The sequence below is a fragment of the Botrytis byssoidea genome, assembly GCF_014898295.1.
Source record: "Botrytis byssoidea strain MUCL 94 chromosome Unknown BBYS_027, whole genome shotgun sequence".
In the NCBI taxonomy this organism is placed as follows: Eukaryota; Fungi; Ascomycota; class Leotiomycetes; order Helotiales; family Sclerotiniaceae; genus Botrytis; species Botrytis byssoidea.
Genome location: NW_024065868.1, coordinates 113,519 through 130,300, shown reverse-complemented (window position 1 = coordinate 130,300; position 16,782 = coordinate 113,519). Strand labels below are relative to the sequence as shown.

The 16,782-nt window shown below is 42.9% G+C and overlaps 6 protein-coding genes across 6 annotated transcripts; 3 read left to right on the top strand and 3 right to left on the bottom strand.

Moving 5' to 3' along the window:
* Positions 1-1,260: 1,260 nt before the first annotated feature.
* Positions 1,261-2,867, top strand: EAE97_010321 (uncharacterized protein; the record flags this gene model as incomplete). Its single annotated transcript, XM_038880836.1, has 2 exons — positions 1,261-1,287; positions 1,341-2,867. 2 exons carry the CDS (start codon positions 1,261-1,263, stop codon positions 2,865-2,867), a joined length of 1,554 nt encoding a protein of 517 aa, XP_038728230.1.
* An 887-nt stretch (positions 2,868-3,754) lies between these two features.
* On the top strand, positions 3,755-5,635 carry EAE97_010320 (uncharacterized protein). The gene is made up of 2 exons (XM_038880835.1): positions 3,755-5,040; positions 5,108-5,635. Exons 1-2 carry the CDS (start codon positions 4,045-4,047, stop codon positions 5,471-5,473), a joined length of 1,362 nt encoding a protein of 453 aa, XP_038728229.1. The 5' UTR covers positions 3,755-4,044; the 3' UTR covers positions 5,474-5,635.
* Positions 5,636-7,039: 1,404 nt separating this feature from the next.
* On the bottom strand, positions 7,040-8,566 carry EAE97_010319 (uncharacterized protein; the record flags this gene model as incomplete). Its single annotated transcript, XM_038880834.1, is given in 3 exon segments — positions 7,040-7,436; positions 7,778-7,839; positions 7,853-8,566. The coding sequence occupies 3 exon segments, from the start codon at positions 8,564-8,566 to the stop codon at positions 7,040-7,042; spliced, it is 1,173 nt and encodes a 390-aa protein (XP_038728228.1).
* Positions 8,567-9,063: 497 nt separating this feature from the next.
* On the bottom strand, positions 9,064-10,299 carry EAE97_010318 (uncharacterized protein; the record flags this gene model as incomplete). The annotated part of the gene is made up of 1 exon (XM_038880833.1): positions 9,064-10,299. The coding sequence occupies one exon, from the start codon at positions 10,297-10,299 to the stop codon at positions 9,064-9,066; it is 1,236 nt and encodes a 411-aa protein (XP_038728227.1).
* A 1,675-nt stretch (positions 10,300-11,974) lies between these two features.
* EAE97_010317 (uncharacterized protein) lies at positions 11,975-14,977 on the top strand (the record flags this gene model as incomplete). Its single annotated transcript, XM_038880832.1, has 1 exon — positions 11,975-14,977. One exon carries the CDS (start codon positions 11,975-11,977, stop codon positions 14,975-14,977), a length of 3,003 nt encoding a protein of 1,000 aa, XP_038728226.1.
* Positions 14,978-15,993: 1,016 nt separating this feature from the next.
* Positions 15,994-16,533, bottom strand: EAE97_010316 (uncharacterized protein; the record flags this gene model as incomplete). Its single annotated transcript, XM_038880831.1, has 1 exon — positions 15,994-16,533. The coding sequence occupies one exon, from the start codon at positions 16,531-16,533 to the stop codon at positions 15,994-15,996; it is 540 nt and encodes a 179-aa protein (XP_038728225.1).
* Between the last annotated feature and the right edge of the window lie 249 nt (positions 16,534-16,782).

Genomic DNA, 16,782 nt, shown 5'->3' with positions numbered 1-16,782 from the left:
GAAGTTTTTTCACAATCATGACATGGAAACGAGATGCTGCCCCGGTTAGCCCCCCCTTCCTCCCCTGGAACGAATCAGATGATAGCTGCCAAACACCTTCTGTTGAAACACTTTCTCAGTTTATCTCTATTTCGTGGTCCTCTGGATAATTCTATCACTTCTTATTACTTGGCATGCTGACCACATGGTCATTGTGCTTTTTTGAAGCCTCAAAATCAGGACTGCCCTAGTCGAAGCTGACCGAAGGGAAAATTCTATGCGCTGCAAGTAGTTGCGTGTTTTGTGACTCAGAATACTTCCCTGATTATGTCTTCCAGTATTTCCTTGTATTTGCTTTCTCCAAGATATGATGATCAAGCTGATACCGCGATTCCACACTTTTTTCTGTTGGCGTCGTACTTTTTCGCGGAATCCTCCTTCGAAATATAGCTTGGAGAAGCTCCCGGAACAGGAGGTAACCTTTGTGTCTAAAGCCTCTCGATGAACATAACTCCTAGTTGAGAAGATCAACTCATACAATTCTGGGTTGATTGTGGCATATCGAAGAGCAAGAGCCTTGCGCCGCAGTTCTCTAGTCAAAAGCTCTCTGGATACAGTTTCTGTTGCTGTTCAACCTTTACGCAGATTGCTAAAAGTTGTATCTCAGCATCCCAATTCTCTTGAATGCCATTGTTCCAGAGTTCCAAACAGTACCTGTTCAAAACGCGTGCAACGGTGGAACCACTCATGGAAGCAGGTAAACTTTAGCGACCAGACGCCAGGAGCTGATACTTGTCAATCTCCAGCCAGTCATATAATAAATGATGAAGTAATCAGCAAAGTCTGTGTTATCATCAAACTCTACCATAACGAGATCTTGTCAATGTATTTTATGTAGGTAAAGACATCCTTAGATACCTACGTAACTTTAAGTTGATTTGCCTTGTGTCTTTTCTTGAAAAAGAAATTGAATGCTAGATCGATCCTAGCAATAAAAAAAGAATGCTTCTTTGACAATCATTCACCTTAATATTTTTGTGGCTCCAACACAGAAAGAAATATTTAATTGGCTCGAGTAGTGGAGGTTATAACTTGATGGGTCCGTGCAATGTCAGCAATACACTCTGATCCTTTTTATTGTATTACTTCAAAAAGCTCTTGAAACATCAAGACTGCGACTTTTCCCTCCCACAAATTCTGTCAGCAATAACCAAAAACCCTGAAGATACAAGTTCAGGGAGGAAATCAGACTACCTGTATTGCATCAAATCTAGCGAGACAATGGATCAGTTTGTTTATGATCCAGATGTAAGGAATCCTCCATGGTTTCTATCAAGAAATTTTTACTGATTACTTTCTAGAGGTCCATATGGGACGGGCCTCCAGATGATTCTCCACCTGTTGTCAGCAATCATCGACCATTAGATGCCGCAATTGACCAACTTTGCCGAAAGAACAAGACACTGGAAGAACACAATACTGTACTTGCGAGAGAAAATGCCAGTCTTAAAAACCTTCTCGCCGCCCACAACATTGCCTGGCCAGCCAACAAAAATTTGAGCACGATCGCTGCATCAAATCCTTCAACTACGAGGTCGAATCCCGAGCTACCACTCGAAGTGAAGCTTCGCATTATACGCTTTGCTTTGCAGCTAGCACATCCAATAATTGACCCTGGTGTCAAACTATTGAAGTCCAATATCACTGATGTGGAACATGCTGAGCAAAAAAAGCTCCCTGTTCAATTATTGCGACTATCTAAATTCTTTTATAAGAAGGGAGAGAGATCCTTCTTTGTGGACAACAGATTCATCTTCACTCAAGTCTCATCTTTGAAGTGGTTCGTCAGCACACACCCCAGATCCTGTGCCCAGTTGCAACATTTAGAGTTACGGATTGTTGGCAAATACTACGACGACCAAGGTTCTAACAAAATTGTCACACTGAGCTTTGACCAGCGAATTGAACGTTGGTACGCGGTTAAACTTATAAAGCGTATTCCAAGCATCAATCTCAGCTGGACAGGTCTACAAAGCTATTGCTGGAGACAAATAGTTGATTTTCTTGGAGCACTCCAGCTTCCCTGGTACGGCAGGCAACAAACTAGGTCAAGGGAGCACATAATAGCCTTCAAGAATTTGAATTCCATGATGATTGACCTTGTGAACTTCACAGACAATCTTCCTGGTCCGGGAATCGATCTGAGGAAGATGACAAGAGAGACATTGGGTCCAATCATTGATAATTTATATATCAGGGGTCAGCCGTTGGAGCAAAATGGGTCATTGGCCTATGAATGCTTGGGTTATCTTATGAGAAATGGTGGAATTAGAGGCTGCAGCATCTTACCTCACTTCATAAGCACTATATCAAGCGAATACTTGAAAATATTTATACGCGACGAGTCCTTCCTACCAGAACTCAAGTACTATGCCGAAACATTACCGGAATCCAGAGAAGAAGGCGTCATGGAGAAATATGTCTGGAAGAAACTCCCCGCCACATTCGGTGAATTGGAAGGATCTGAAATACGATTTCACATTGCTAGTGGACTACCTGTTGAGAATGTTGAAAAAGACTACAGAATCTTGCTTTCCCGTCGAACGGAGGAAAACCTTGATGAATACGAGGGTATCTTTGGACATCATGACATTGAGCTCGACGAAGATGAGCTAATGGATATTTATGGACCGATTCGAGACGGCTGGGGACCTGATATCCTAACACCCTGGGATGCTGATGAACATAGTGGTCCAGATGCTCGGATATGTTCCAACTGTAGCAATATGTATGGCTATTGTAATTCGGAACCGGACACGCGTATCTCGCTGGAGCGAGATGGACACCGTGGAGCTGAAAATGGATTCGCCAGGGAGATGATCGGTTAATGAACGAGTTTGAGGGTATAACGGTTCTTACAATTAAAAAAAAAGGCGTGGTTAGGGGCGGGCTACGAGTCGCATATGAATAAGTGTATGGGCTTCTGTACACTCGGGGTTTGAGGGGCTATATCAAAATAGCTGGTGTTTTGGTGATGACTTTTATGACGACTATAGGAGTCACTTTACAAAATCGAGTCACTAGCTCTTCCTTGAGTGGAAACAGGTTTGCAAAAACTCGAAATCAATTTTAGATTAATTATAATACACATTTTGAATGATTTTGGATCGCTGGAAGTGACTATGGCGACTACTACAATTGTAGCGCATTGCATATTTCGACACTTCGAAAAGTACTCCTAGCACATCTGATTCTGGGGGTGACAATTAACTGTGAACTCCTACCACCACTCTTCACGACCCTTCCTTTGTATCCTCCCGTTTTTGTTTCTAGCTAAACTAACCAGAGACATTTGTTGGGTCGATATCCGGGTTTCTACGAGGTTTCGATTACCATATGGAAGTGGGCGACAGCATGTTATTCCCCTCATTAAAAATCATTCCATCATCAAAAAAGCGTGTCCTCTTGATCGAACGCAAACTGCATTGCAGATTCAGAAACTTCCGGGGAAGCGTCAAAAAGCCCTAACGTTTCCGTGATCAGCGTATTGGCGAGTTGGCGATCGACTATTCTTACTCGAGTCAAGGTTCATCAGTATTAGTTTGCAGGATTGTGACGTTGTCATGTTTTGTTGTCACTTCAACCCTGCCGTCACGAAAAAGAGTTTGGAAAAAAACTTCTTCACGACGAATGAAGATATAGTAACGGTACAAGAGATACTCTATTCAACATCACCCACATTCAATTGAGATCCACAATGCCAACATTATCATAATTATTTATGACTGCGGTATTCGCGACAACACATTCAATTCAAATATGGTAACGGTATAATTGAACGCATAGTGACGCGCTTAATTGGTTGGAACGCGATGATAAGGTTAAAGCTCCCGGGCATAATCCACTATTTTCCTCGAGTACGGTTGCGGCCGCACTAAACTAGTCACTCACTCACTGTGACCAAAATTATTTTAACATCCACAATTTCTTCGTTCATTCTTTCTCTCTTTTCCAGTTTACAGTTTGCAGCACAACATATGATATTATACCAGTTACTCCATAACAATGTCCGCAAGAGTCTGGAAGTTCCTATCAAATACAATTGGAAAATTACAAAGTCCTAGACCGGCTCAACAAAATGATAATTTGAATAATTCGCCATCCCTGCGCCAGATCGAGTCCAATCCCGACACACCGACTCGTCACGGCAATAGCAATAATGTAGGAGAAGAATCTGCAAACGGAGGACTGTCAACAGAGCAGGATGAGTCGGTGCTCGATACACCACTGAATAAGAAGATCAGTAATATTAAAGAGAAGCTTGAGGAAGCGGTCAAAACAGTTCCGAAAAATGAAGGAGAAGGTGAAGTTCAGGAGGATGTCACGTCAGAGAATTCAGACGATATTGAGACAGAAGTAGTACCAAAGCCAACCAAAAGATTGGTAACTGGTAAACCAGTTGCAGTTCCACCTCCGAGACATGGTCGTAGTAAGAGGGGAGGATCTGCGGAGAAGGTAGAGACACCGGCGCATACTGAGGTCCCGGTCGAAAATACTCGCAAAACAAGGGGAAGAGGTAGACCTGCGAAGAATTCAAAGGCAGTGGTTCAAGATGAAGCTATTGCTTCCACTGCACAAGCAGAAGGCAACAACACGGAAGAAGAGGAAACCGCAGAAGTCGCAGAGCTATTAGTAAAGAATGAACCTTCAGTCGACAATTCTACGACTCGTAAACCAAGAGGAAGAGGTAGACCTTCAAAGCTGAAGGTATACGCAGAAAGCAACCAGTCGGAGGCTGAGATCATGGCAGAAGGGGTAGAGACATCGAATAGCAACAACCCAATTGAAATCCCCAAGACCAATCGCAGCAATATGAAGAGACCCTTACTTCCAAAGGTCGCAGACCAAGTACATGTACCCGAACGCTCTATTGATACACCTCCAGTCGCCAACAATAAACGAAGAAGAGATGTTGTGGAATCATCTGCTGGAAGTGAAGAGCCTGAAATGAGTTCTTCTGCTCGTGTTTCTAATAAACGAAGAAAGACTTCTGCAAAGCCCGTAAGTTTCTTGCGCACATGCATCCCCCCTTTGATCTAGTAGAAATACATATACTAATATAACACAGGAAGGACCTGATATCCCACCTATAGGAACCACTCAGGAAGCCAAAGACGCGCGCAGAAAATATATGGACAGAGAAAGACAACGCAGGTGCCGACAACGTAAGAAGGACAGACAACAAGGATTACAAGCAGCCGAGAGAGAAGTTTTAGCGCAGGCGAAAGACGAGAGAAAGAAAGCTATGGCTCGAGAACGTGTTCGAAGGCATAGAGATAATCAGAGACAGAAACAAGGTGTGGATGTTGAAACGAAGGCATCGGGTAGACAAAGAACTAGGGAAGAGGCCAGGCAGAGGGATAGAGATTTGATTGCTGCGGGTGGAAGATGTGGTGCGAGGAATTCGGTGGAGAATGAATCGTTTAGCGAATGAAGGATTTAAGAAAGGGGTATTAAATGTTCCTTGTTAGGGTTGTCCTTTGTTTTGTTGTATGACCCACTCGAGAACACGTTACTCTTGATATTTATAACTTACAGCGAGTACTTGAAGTATTTTATGAGTCAAAGTCCCCCAAATTTCAAAACGTTCGAGTTCTTAACTAAGACTGTTTACTGATTTTGAGGTGCATTTATGATATTATGATGATCAGCGCTACTTTGCATGAGACTGTCCACCATCGCTTGATATTAATTACGAGAACAGAATAATATGATAACATTCAGGTTGAAGGAGATACACACAAATTATACATAAAACTAGTCTTCTGCCTACCACTTACCCCCCGTCTCACCCTTTTCACCCCTTCTCAGAAATAAAAATGCTCAATCATGTTACATGATATCACATTAAATTTTCAGGAGATTTTCAGGTATGAAAGGATGAATGTATAACGAAATGGAGGTATTAAGGTGATGCGAAAGATCCAAAGAAGTGAAAAAAAAACGAGGGAAATAGATGCGTTTCAATGTGGATGTCGGGGTTACAATTGAGTTCACCGTGTTCGAGGTATGAGGTATGAGGTATGAGGTATGAGGTATGAGGTATGAGGTATGAAGTAGCTAGGTAATTGTTGGGTAGCGGCTTAAGTGATCTCGGGATGTGGTGGGATGTGAGGTGGAGGAAGTGAAGAGAAGGAAAGGATAGGATAGGATAGGAGATAAGTTTTGGGTTTTGGGTGAGGGGATTTTGGGGAGGAGATGAGGATGTGATGGGGAGAGTTGGGAGAGTTGGGGAGAGGGGAGAGGGGAGAGGGGAGGGGATTGGGGATTAGCTCAGCGTTGGAGTTCAATCTAGGTGGGTGAATGATGTGGGTGATGTGATGATGAGGGTTAGATTAGGATAGAATAGATTTGGGGATGAGATAGAAGAATGAGGAAGTGGGGGAGTGAGGGGATGTATAATTGTATTGTTTACTTGAGGGATAGATAGATAGATAGATAGCTGGCTCGCTGGCTGGATGCACTGCGATGTTGGTAGATAGATAGATGGATTATGATGTGATGTGAACGATTTATAGATTTATAGAACGTGCGAGACATATGAAGCTGGTATCATATTTCCGAGATTCGTGACGTGATGGTAGTAGTGATGTATTATGATTTTCAATGTGGAGGGTTTAGTAGGATTGACAGATGGGTGGATGAAGATTGGAGGGGGAGGGGGATATACAAGGTTATTCTCAAATCTCTAGAATGATTGATAAATTACTCTTATCTTGGCAGATGTCAGGATGTTTTTGTGGAAAATAAAGCTGTGCGGTTTTTGCATTTTATTTGAGAGTTTATCACTGCGATGGTATGATCTGTGAGATGCGTGATGTGAAGCTCACTATGAGAGGTTGGGGAGAGGTGAGCGTTGACTTGTGGTAGGACAGTGCAAAATCGTATGGAAAAAGGGATTCCTAGTTTATTGTAATTTCAAAATGGTATCACGGTCACATGTGAAAGAGCTTGATTCACTGCTACAATGAAAGTATGCAGAATATTCTTTTTGATTTACTCATCTAACATTGCCCCTTTCAATCAACAATTCCGAGTCATCGGGCTCTTCTCCAAGAGCACGTTCAATTACCTCACTCGCGCATTCTAGATGACCCGATTGTCGAAATGCAATCGATAAGTGGTAATACCTCTTCGCAATTTTGTCTGAGCCGTATGCATTGATCAACTCTGCTTCATGTTCCCTAAACCATCTGCCATAACGTCTTTCCGCTTTTTGTATTGATTTCGCCTCCATGAACATCTTCTCGTGGTTTCCTTCCCATTTTGTTTGCATTAAATAAGATGTAATTCCCGCGCGATCACAGACAATCTCAAAAACAATAAATCCGAGACTTTTCAGATATTCCACTGGCAAACCTTTGAGTAAGCGTTCTCCTCGCTTGCCTGAGGTTTGGCTGCATCAATTTTTGACACTTGTTCCACATCTTAATAGCTTTGAGAAAATCTTCTCCATCGAAGAATGTTGGTTCGAGAAGGATACGGAAGACGTAGCACCCACGTATTGTAGGTCCTGTATGTCTAATTGTATTCTATCTAAAGAGCTAGCTATGTAGGAAAGTAGTAGGCCTCATATAGGCACTATTGAAAGAGCTAGTCTCTTTCGCATTCGCTTAATCCCTTTGATACAGGAGCCATCGTATTGAAGTCATTCCTTTGAAGTGAATACCCTTGTTCACACAAAAAATCTACGTCCTTGTTTCATCATGCGTTCAACATTATCTTTGAACTCTTTCACCTGTTCTTGGCTGTACACTTCTGGCACAAAAGTGATTTCCGAGGTCGCAATTGTTTATAAATCTTTAGGTATTACACCATTGAACTCCAAGTTAGGGAATGCTTTCAGATGGGCGCGGTATGGAGCTATGAGTTCTTCCTGTTGCTTTTGAGATAAGAAAGATTCGATTTCTCTCGGTGGGGAAAATAAGGCAGATACTGACCCGAACAAGGCAGAGAGCCCAGAGATCTGTTTCTTATAGGGATCGGTCAGAGTCACAATATGCTTGACATTCTCGTCATGTAGGTTGATTCTCCATCTTAGTTTAGACAATGCTCGACATAGATCGGGAATGTGACGAGCTAATAGGATGAAGCTCGCACTTGGTTGAAGGCGTGATCTAGGCTTTCGATAACAAATCTTGTGTGTTAAGACGGTTCCTTTGAAGTCCCTTGAAGTGGATGGATCGGGTATGATAAGAGGTACGTCGATCTCTAGAAATGCAAAGGTAATCTCGTATGGTGAGACTTCACATTCAAATCTGATGAATAGGTTTTTCTTTCTCATCAAATATGTGCCTTCCTGGTATATTTGTCGGCATGTTCTCAAGATTTGAGGATGAATATGGTGTCTGGCGATAGCCACTGGGTAGTTTGGCATGAAACCAGGAAATTGGCATAGAACCTCCGCTTCTTCGAAATCGCAAAGTAGAAGCTCGTAAATCCTATTGCGAATTTCACCAGAAAGATTATGAAATGTCAAAAGCTTCTTGACGTCCTTAACTGCTGGCAAGGAGGTGGATATTTCCATATTAGATGAAATGATGAAACTTGGAACCTGGATTGTCGTTGGTGATGAAAAGGATATAAATATTGGGGCTTTTCGGTATGGCGAAAAGACTTGGGAAGATGATCGCAGAGTTGCCTTTTGTTATCAAAGTACCACTGTAATTGAGATATTAAGATGGTTTGATAGAATCAGATGTAGAAAGAAGATGACTTTCTGTGAGGAAGAGTTCTTATATAGAGGGCGGCAAAGATAGTACGGGATCATCTGCAGATTAAAGCTGCCGTACAAATAAGCTTGACGTTTTTCAGTTACTCTCTTAGCATGATAACAAACTGGACTGTAACCAAGGGACTAATTAAGAAGGGTGAATTGAAATCGTCTATCTTCCTCAAGGACTTTGCTACCACACTAAAAGCACCAATGGAACTAACATGCCGAAATCGCAACTCAATGGTTTCCTGTTCTATGGATAGAGTTGGTCACTGCCACAGTCTTGGTAGCTGACCGTATCCTAAAGGCTACACCCTTCTGATTTTCTTCTGCTCCTCCAGGAACTGAGGATGATTAGGCATGGCTTTCAGAGCTTCCTCAATTGCCCCTTGTGCACGTGATGCTCCCGCCAACCGGCAACCAATGGCTTCTCGATATCTAAACTCTGCCAACTTTTGCTGAAACGGCGCCCAGCCCTCTAGATTGCAATGTTTTCTGATCTCGAAGGGATCGTCAACTGTACGCGATAGAACACGGAACAGAGCCTTTCGTTGTTGTATTCCAGCCATCTGCATTGCCTTGATGATATATTGAAGACGATCAGATGAGAGATCAAGATATATGTTCATGAGTTGATATATAAACTCTGGCTCATGGGTTTCATGCAACAATTCTCCTTTAATCATTGTCAAGATTCGTCGAATTTTTATTAAAGCTTGACACCAGATTTGGTTTGCATTTTCAGCATCTCCTGCAGCGAAGAAATCATTTCCTTTTGCTTCCATGCTCTGCAAACCATGAATAGTCCCTTCGTGATTGAGCTGCAGGGACCGAGTAATTCCTGGCAGGACAGCGTCCTTCAACTCATCCGATATATTCCCTTTCAATTGAAACCCCATGAAACCCTCGAATTCAGAACGGTAAGGTGCAATGAGCTTCTCTTGCCGCTTTTCAGACAAGGATGACGACTTAGACGTGTCTCCGTCGTAAGCTTCGAGAGTAACAATATGAGCTGCTGACATCTCATCACAATAGGGAAGTGTTCCTATTGCACTGACGACCAAAGCTGCACATAACAGTGGAAGATGACGATGAAGTAGCATAAATTTGTATGGCTCATCAGGTGAAACCCCTGAGGTTTTTGTTGATGCACAGATCTCATGAGTCATTACGCAAGCTTTCCGGAAGTCTCTTACTTGCTGCTCTGTTTCTATTCTGATCATCGGAATGTAATTTGAGAAGAAGCAATTCCTTGGTTCGTCCAATCTTATAACACCAGTCACCATAACGAAGAGATTTGTTTCTCTCATGATAACCGTAGCCTCATGATTGATCTTTCGACAAGTCCGAAGTATTTGAGGGTGAATGTCATGCTGGAGCTTGGCGATTCGTATGGGGACAAGTGTAAGGCCATTGTCTATCAAATCTTCTGGTGGATCTTCAAACGTACATAAAAGCATCTTGTAGATATGTTGACGAACATTGACCGGGAGATTGAGGAAAGGGAGAGGGATCAAGCCTGGTGAGGGAGCAATTGGGTCCATGATGGTTACTCAAAACTTCACCTAAGAAGTAGAATTCATGTAAGAAGTAATTTGATGAAGAGAAAATGTAAAAATATCCATGATTATGTTGGAGATACTCTGAAGTACCCTTTTGCATGGAATCTGATTTGAACCACGATTGCGTAAAGAAAGATGCGACCTGGTGGAGTATGATAGTTCTAGGTCTATTACATAATCGTAATATTTTCATATCCCCAATTTTTGACAGCTCATCGAAGCTATTGTGAAGAATTGGATTGGAGCCGATGAACTGAGATTATTCGATTGCTTCAAGACACCACCTTTGACATAAAATGGAAAACTTCCATGAATACTGTGATGTAGTAATTCTTCGCCTTTACAAGACAGCATTGTAATTACTCTGTACCCTCTTCGCATCGAATTCTGTATCGTCTTGACACATCACAACGATGAGAGGCTTTGAAACACGACGGCAACAGAACAGGGAGGAATCAGTACGTACTCACCTACCCACCAGCCCACCTTTCGGACGAGTCTCAGGATCTACAGGATTGTTAGTATCTGTCTCTCCCAAATCTCGTGACCGTCATCTCCTTATGTGACGTGGTGAGTATTTCTTTCTTCCAATTTCAATGGTTTCATCCATTCCATTTGTCCCAATCCTTTTCGTCATTCGACCTTGTTGCCCCGTCTCGACGTATCTCTGAAAATAGATCTCCGCTAGTGCAGGAATGGATCCTAAGGATTCACACGGACGTCATTCATTGATGGGAGTAGAATGTATCTTATCCTCGAATCATAAGACATTCCTCAGTCGAAGTTTCAAAGACGGGAAAAAATAAGAGCTTTTTATGTTTTGAAAAGGTGTTTGTCTCAATCATCGCACCGACAATGAATGTTTGGACGTGAAGGCTTGGCAGACGTTTTATGAATAATTACCCCTACACTACGAGTACAAGCTTCTTATTAAGCTTATCATGTGCTGAGAATCACCCTACAAAAGCACGGGGCTTCCAAATATTACTTTTCATTTGTGGATGAAAACCTTCATGTTATACTACAAACCATCAAGTTCATCGTCAACATAGTCGCCGATGAACTTTCTAAAGTTCAAAGCGAAAATATTGAGTGATATTTGAGATTTACAATTACAGAACATTTGTTACCTACCCATGCGTCGCATCGCTCATCGAGGCATGGGGTTTCCCTACATGCTCATCTTACCCCGCCAAATTGTCTTGAGTGATTTTATACCAAACTTTCAAACGCTGCATGTATCATGATAGTGACAGATTTTGATGTCACCTACAAAAGAAACCAGGTTTGGATCTTCCATTTAACTAATGCACATCACAGCCGTCATGGATTTTGACAGCTTCTGTCTCTTTTTCCCTACTTACCATAACTTGTTATTTCTTCGGGGCCCACGGTGATTGTGTGCAGGAAACTTTATTTTGACTTTCTAAGGTGCTGGAAACCATTGAAAAGTATCATTTGATTTACTTACAAACAGCTTGGTGTTGAAACAATTAATGAATAATGCGACACAAGGCGATTTAGCATGATACAATACAGTAAAAAAACGACCAGATTCCACAAGCAAGTTCCTCAAGTTTTGACAGTCATGAGAAGGTAGCTAACAACCTGTCTTTGAACAGAAAAACATTGATACAAGAACAACACCAATAATATCATGGCAACTTGGGGAGCCTACTTTTCCTCCTATGTCAAGAAGAATCCTGGGGCAACTCCTGCAGACAAAGAGATTGAATCAATAATTACGCCCATCATACCACTAAACACCAATACTGATGTTAAAACTATCGAGCCCTTACCCCTTGAGGAGGAAGGTTCAATACCAAACCCCAGCGAAGATGTGAAGAAACGTTTCGATGAAAAGTTGGGGAGTGTGGGAAATCTGGGGATGGGTACAGCTTCCATAACGAGAATGCCAACGTTAAAATCTAATAGTAGGGGTGCAAGGATGGCAAAGATGTTTGGTTATGGTACGCCGAAGGAGGAGAAGATCGAAGAGAAAATTGTGGAGAATAAAGGGGAAGTGGATTCTCCTGTGGAAGTGGAAGAGGTAAAGGAGATAAAGATTCAAGCAGTGCCGGAAATGAGCAAAATCGAAAAGTTAATTACTGAGAGAAAAGCTGCTGCGATCGGGTCGAGATCTGTTTCTCCAGAAAACACTCAACCAGTCCAGGTAATGCAACCTGCGCAACCTGTCAAGCCTCTTGAGCCTTCTCAACCAGATCAACCGCCGCAACTTGTGCAGCCTATCATACCTGATGAACCTTCTCAACCCACGAATGTCTTGCGATCTCTTCAACTTGAGCAGCGATCGAAACCTATCATCTCAGTGCAAACACAGCAGCCAACAGAGCCTGTTTCACCGACCAATTCATCTCCTTCCGAAAAGTCGATGACCGAGACACCCAACTCTATCAGTCCAAACACACCTATTTCAACACGTTCATCGTTCAAGGGGTTAAGGTCCTCGACAGAACGGGCTTCCACTCGCAGCAAGACTAAAGCTTCAATATCTGCATTAGATGATCTTTTGGCTGGATTTGGTGAGGAATTTATGTCCAGCCCAACTGCTCCAAAGCCTGTCGATAATGAGAAAGGGGTTGAAAAATCAGCGTTGGGGAAGCCAAGGAATCAACGGAAACCGAAGGCTTCAGTCTCAGCACTAGATGACATCATGGCCGGATTGAATTCAATGGAACCTGCGACAGAAACTTCAACTACACGAAAATCGTCAGAAGTTCGAAACAGCGAGATTAGAAAATCTGGAATATCGACAGCTGATAAGGAGCCGGAACCGATTCCAATAGTTATTCCTCCGGCTCCTGAAGTCTCCAAAGCGGTATCCGAATTGCCAAAGACGATATCGCAGAGTAGCGCGCTATCAAAAAGGAAATCGAAAGCAGTGACAAGATTTCCAGTAGTAGTATCCGAAGTCACCAAAACCATCCCAAATATTCCAGCACCTATAGTGACAACAAGACCAATTCCTTCTCTTCTAAAAGATCAACTAAGTCCTCTTCCACCAAAGACCCAAACAGTTACCACGATTCCACGCTCACCCATGATAAATGGTCAACTAAGTCCCATTCCACCTCAGTTTCGCCTTCGTCCCAAACGTTCCTTCCAAGATATGGTGAAACTTGCTACCTCACCTCGATTTGCACAAATTGCCGAACAAGCTATTGAAGCTGAAGCCGAGAGAAAACTACTTCAGTATGAGAGACAAGCCGAACAAATATTACTTGAGAAAGAAGAAATGGAAGAGGAGAGAATGAGTATGGAAGAAAACTTCAGAAGAATGCAAGAAGAAGATGAGAGGATCGCTAAGGAGGCGAAAGAAATGCAGGCTTTTTATGAGGAACAGGAGAGGATACGAATTGAGACTGAAGCTGAAGAAGAGAGGCTAAGGAAGGAGAGGGAGGAAGTTGAGAGACAGGCGAGAATCAAAAGGGAGAAGAGAGAAGCGGAAGAGAGAGAAGCTCAAGAAGAGGCGGAGAGACTAACAGCACAAATTAGAGCCTTCGAGAGAGAACAGGAGAGGCTAGCTGAGGAAGCAGCTAGAAAAATAAAGGAGGAAGAAAAATTAGCGGAAATTGCGAGAAAAGAGGCGGCTAAGAAGTTTGAAGAAGAAGAGAGACTTGCCGCTATTGAGAGACTGGCTCAAAGGGAGAGATTAGAGGAGGAAGAAAGAATTGCAGCGATCAAGAGAAAGGCCGAGAGAGAGAGATTAGAAGAGGAACAACGTTTGGCTGCCGAGGAAGCAGCAAGAAGATATGAGGAGGAAGAGAGACAAGCAGAAATTGAACGCCAGTTGGAAGAAGAGCGATTAGAAGAAGAAGAACGACTAGCTTACGAGGAACAGCTACGCGAAGAAGAATTTGAAGAGCGTCAACGAGAAGAAGAGGAAAAAAATTATGCCGAACAAGCTCGTCAACGCGATGAAAGAAGAGATCGAGAGGCAAGAGAGAGAAATGAAAGGATGGAGGCCCAAATGAGAGAAGAGGAACGATTGAGGGCCGAGAGGGATGAGCAGGAACGATTACAAATGGAAGAGGAGGAAGAGGAAAGAAGAGCTTACGAAGAACGAATAGAAAGGCAAAGACAAAGAGATGAAAGAGAAATGGAAATGATGAAGAGAATGGAAGAACAGGAACGCGTTGCCGAGCAGCAACGATATGATGCACAAATGGAAATGGAAAGAATGGATATGATTGAGCGGGAAGAAAGGGAGATGATGAGAATGCAACAGGAAAGACAAGAAGCGGAAATGGATATGGAAAGGGAAGAAGCGATTAGATTACAGAGACAACAACAAGCGGATGAATTCCTTGGAGAAGATGACGACGAAGACGAAGAGAGACCTTTGACGAGAGAAGAGGAGATGGCAAAGGCGGAAGAGAAAATCAGAATGGCATTTGCAGGGATGGCGGCAGAGAGATCTGGGATGCCGATGCCGATGCCGGTGGGGAGGAAAGAGGAGGAACCACAGTTCATGCAGCCGTCGAGACAATTGTCACAGAGACCTTCGATTAAGGGGGGCTTGCCGGGAGGACCAAGAGGTATGGGATTACCTGGAGGACCGAGGACAGGGATGGGATTGCCTAGTGGACCAAGAGGCGGTGTTGGATTGCCTTCTGGGCCGAGAATGAGGAGGGTTTGAGGAATATGAATTCGTTGGACGGATGAATGGGTGGATGGAAATGGGTTGTTGGGAGAAGGAGAGAGAGTGGTGTCATTCTTCTTAGTTCTATCTACTTGCGTATACCACTCCTGCTCATGATGAATATATATGTTTTTCCAAAACTACCTTCTATGATCTGAAATTGATGTATTACGCAATTGCTTGTTTCCACGTAATTATAATCTAGAAATCTGAATCCACCAGCTATCGATGTATATCAGCAAGAAAACGCCGCATGAGATTGTAGCAAGATCATGGATTAGTGAGAAGTGTTAGGTAAACTGAAAAGTAATAAGTTCATACGAGGCTTACAGGAAGGCCACCAACAGATGAGGCAAAGTGACAAAGATATAAAACTGATTCCCCGAGGAAAGAGTAGAATTTACTTTCGTGTTCAAGCTTTTCCGGTATGCTGAGGGAGGGGGGAGGGGTACGGAAAATTCGCAAGAGCAGGGGTTTAAGAGTGATTTTTCTTGAGTTATTTTGTAGGGGGGTTGTTTATGTTATATGAGGGGATGTAGTATGTAGTAATTGATTCTCATTCTAGATGGGCGAGGTTGGGTAATGGTGAATATTTAATGCTATTGTTGTTGGGTATTTGGCTTTTGGTCCACAATGTTGTGGTGTTGTTCGAACAGAATCCTGATTTGGGTAGAGAAAAATGATTCAAACTTCCGTCTCTGAGTTGAAATTGTAACATTGACAGATAATGATGTGATATATCCCTTCACAGCAGTCCGTCTTCAGTAATTAATATTTTTTAGATTTATAGTCCGTGGAATCCGCCCTCTTATCTTCAAACCATATCGTCCAAATATATGGTCAGGTTCGCCCTGTTGCATGCTTGTGTGCATTTCCAAATACGCCATATATCCAGTTCCCTCTCCATCGTCTCCGCAAGTTCCGAAAACTCCTTTACCCCTATTGTGACATGAAAGCTCTCGATATTAACATTCCTCGCATGCGGCGATACAATCCTCTCATACGCTTCTCCATTATACCTCTTCATGTTTCATCGGCACCTTTCCAATCTGCTCCGCAATCTTCTTCACCTCCGCTTCCTCCGTCTTATCAATAACCTGCTTGATATCAATCTCCTTACCCGTCCTCCCCTCCTTACTCTCCCCCTGCAACTGTTCACTCCTCCTCTGTCTCATCTTCTCCCTCTCAATCTTATCCTCCCACGGATTCTTCTCCCCAAAATCCTTCACATACGGATTCTGTCCGCTGTACCCCATCACAATCGCGCGCTTCACATCCGGCAGCTTGAACAACGATTCCCACGCTTCCCGCACAAGTTTGTATTCGTGCAAATCGTAGTCCTTGATGCATTCTTTTCCTTCCGGCGTCCAGAAGATAATTCGCAAGGTTCCTGGATTGTGGAACTTGCGCACCTCGCCCGTCCAGGAGGTCTTGAGCGTTTCTTTCAAGGAGGTAAAACACGATCCGATGTAGGTTTGTTGCATTTCGGGATTGGAATCGAAGAAGATGATTGGGCTTCCGAAATTTAGATTCGGTACTTTGGAGTTTGCCATTTTGTGTTTATCTTTTTTTATTTTCGTGGAGGTGGGAGTATATGATTTGGTTGATGTTGTGTGCGGGTATAAGTAGTGAAATGGGGAGAGATGTAATTATATATGAGGTTTTGCGGAAGGAAATGAGAGCATTAAAATGTGGCTATGTGGCTAGGTGTGAAGTATGTAGGTAAGCCGAGGCCCTTGTATAAATGGAGTGAGGCTAGAAAAAGATATGGTGGACATTTGTTGTCTAGATATATCCGATAT

What these genes read in the sequence shown, in the direction of transcription:
- EAE97_010320 (XM_038880835.1), top strand. Translation starts at nt 4,045, where the DNA reads ATGTCCGCAAGAGTCTGGAAGTTCCTATCAAATACAATTGGAAAATTA. An exon ending in GAAAGACTTCTGCAAAGCCC is followed by an intron (nt 5,041 to 5,107) that starts GTAAGTTTCTTG and finishes AATATAACACAG; the next exon opens with GAAGGACCTGATATCCCACC.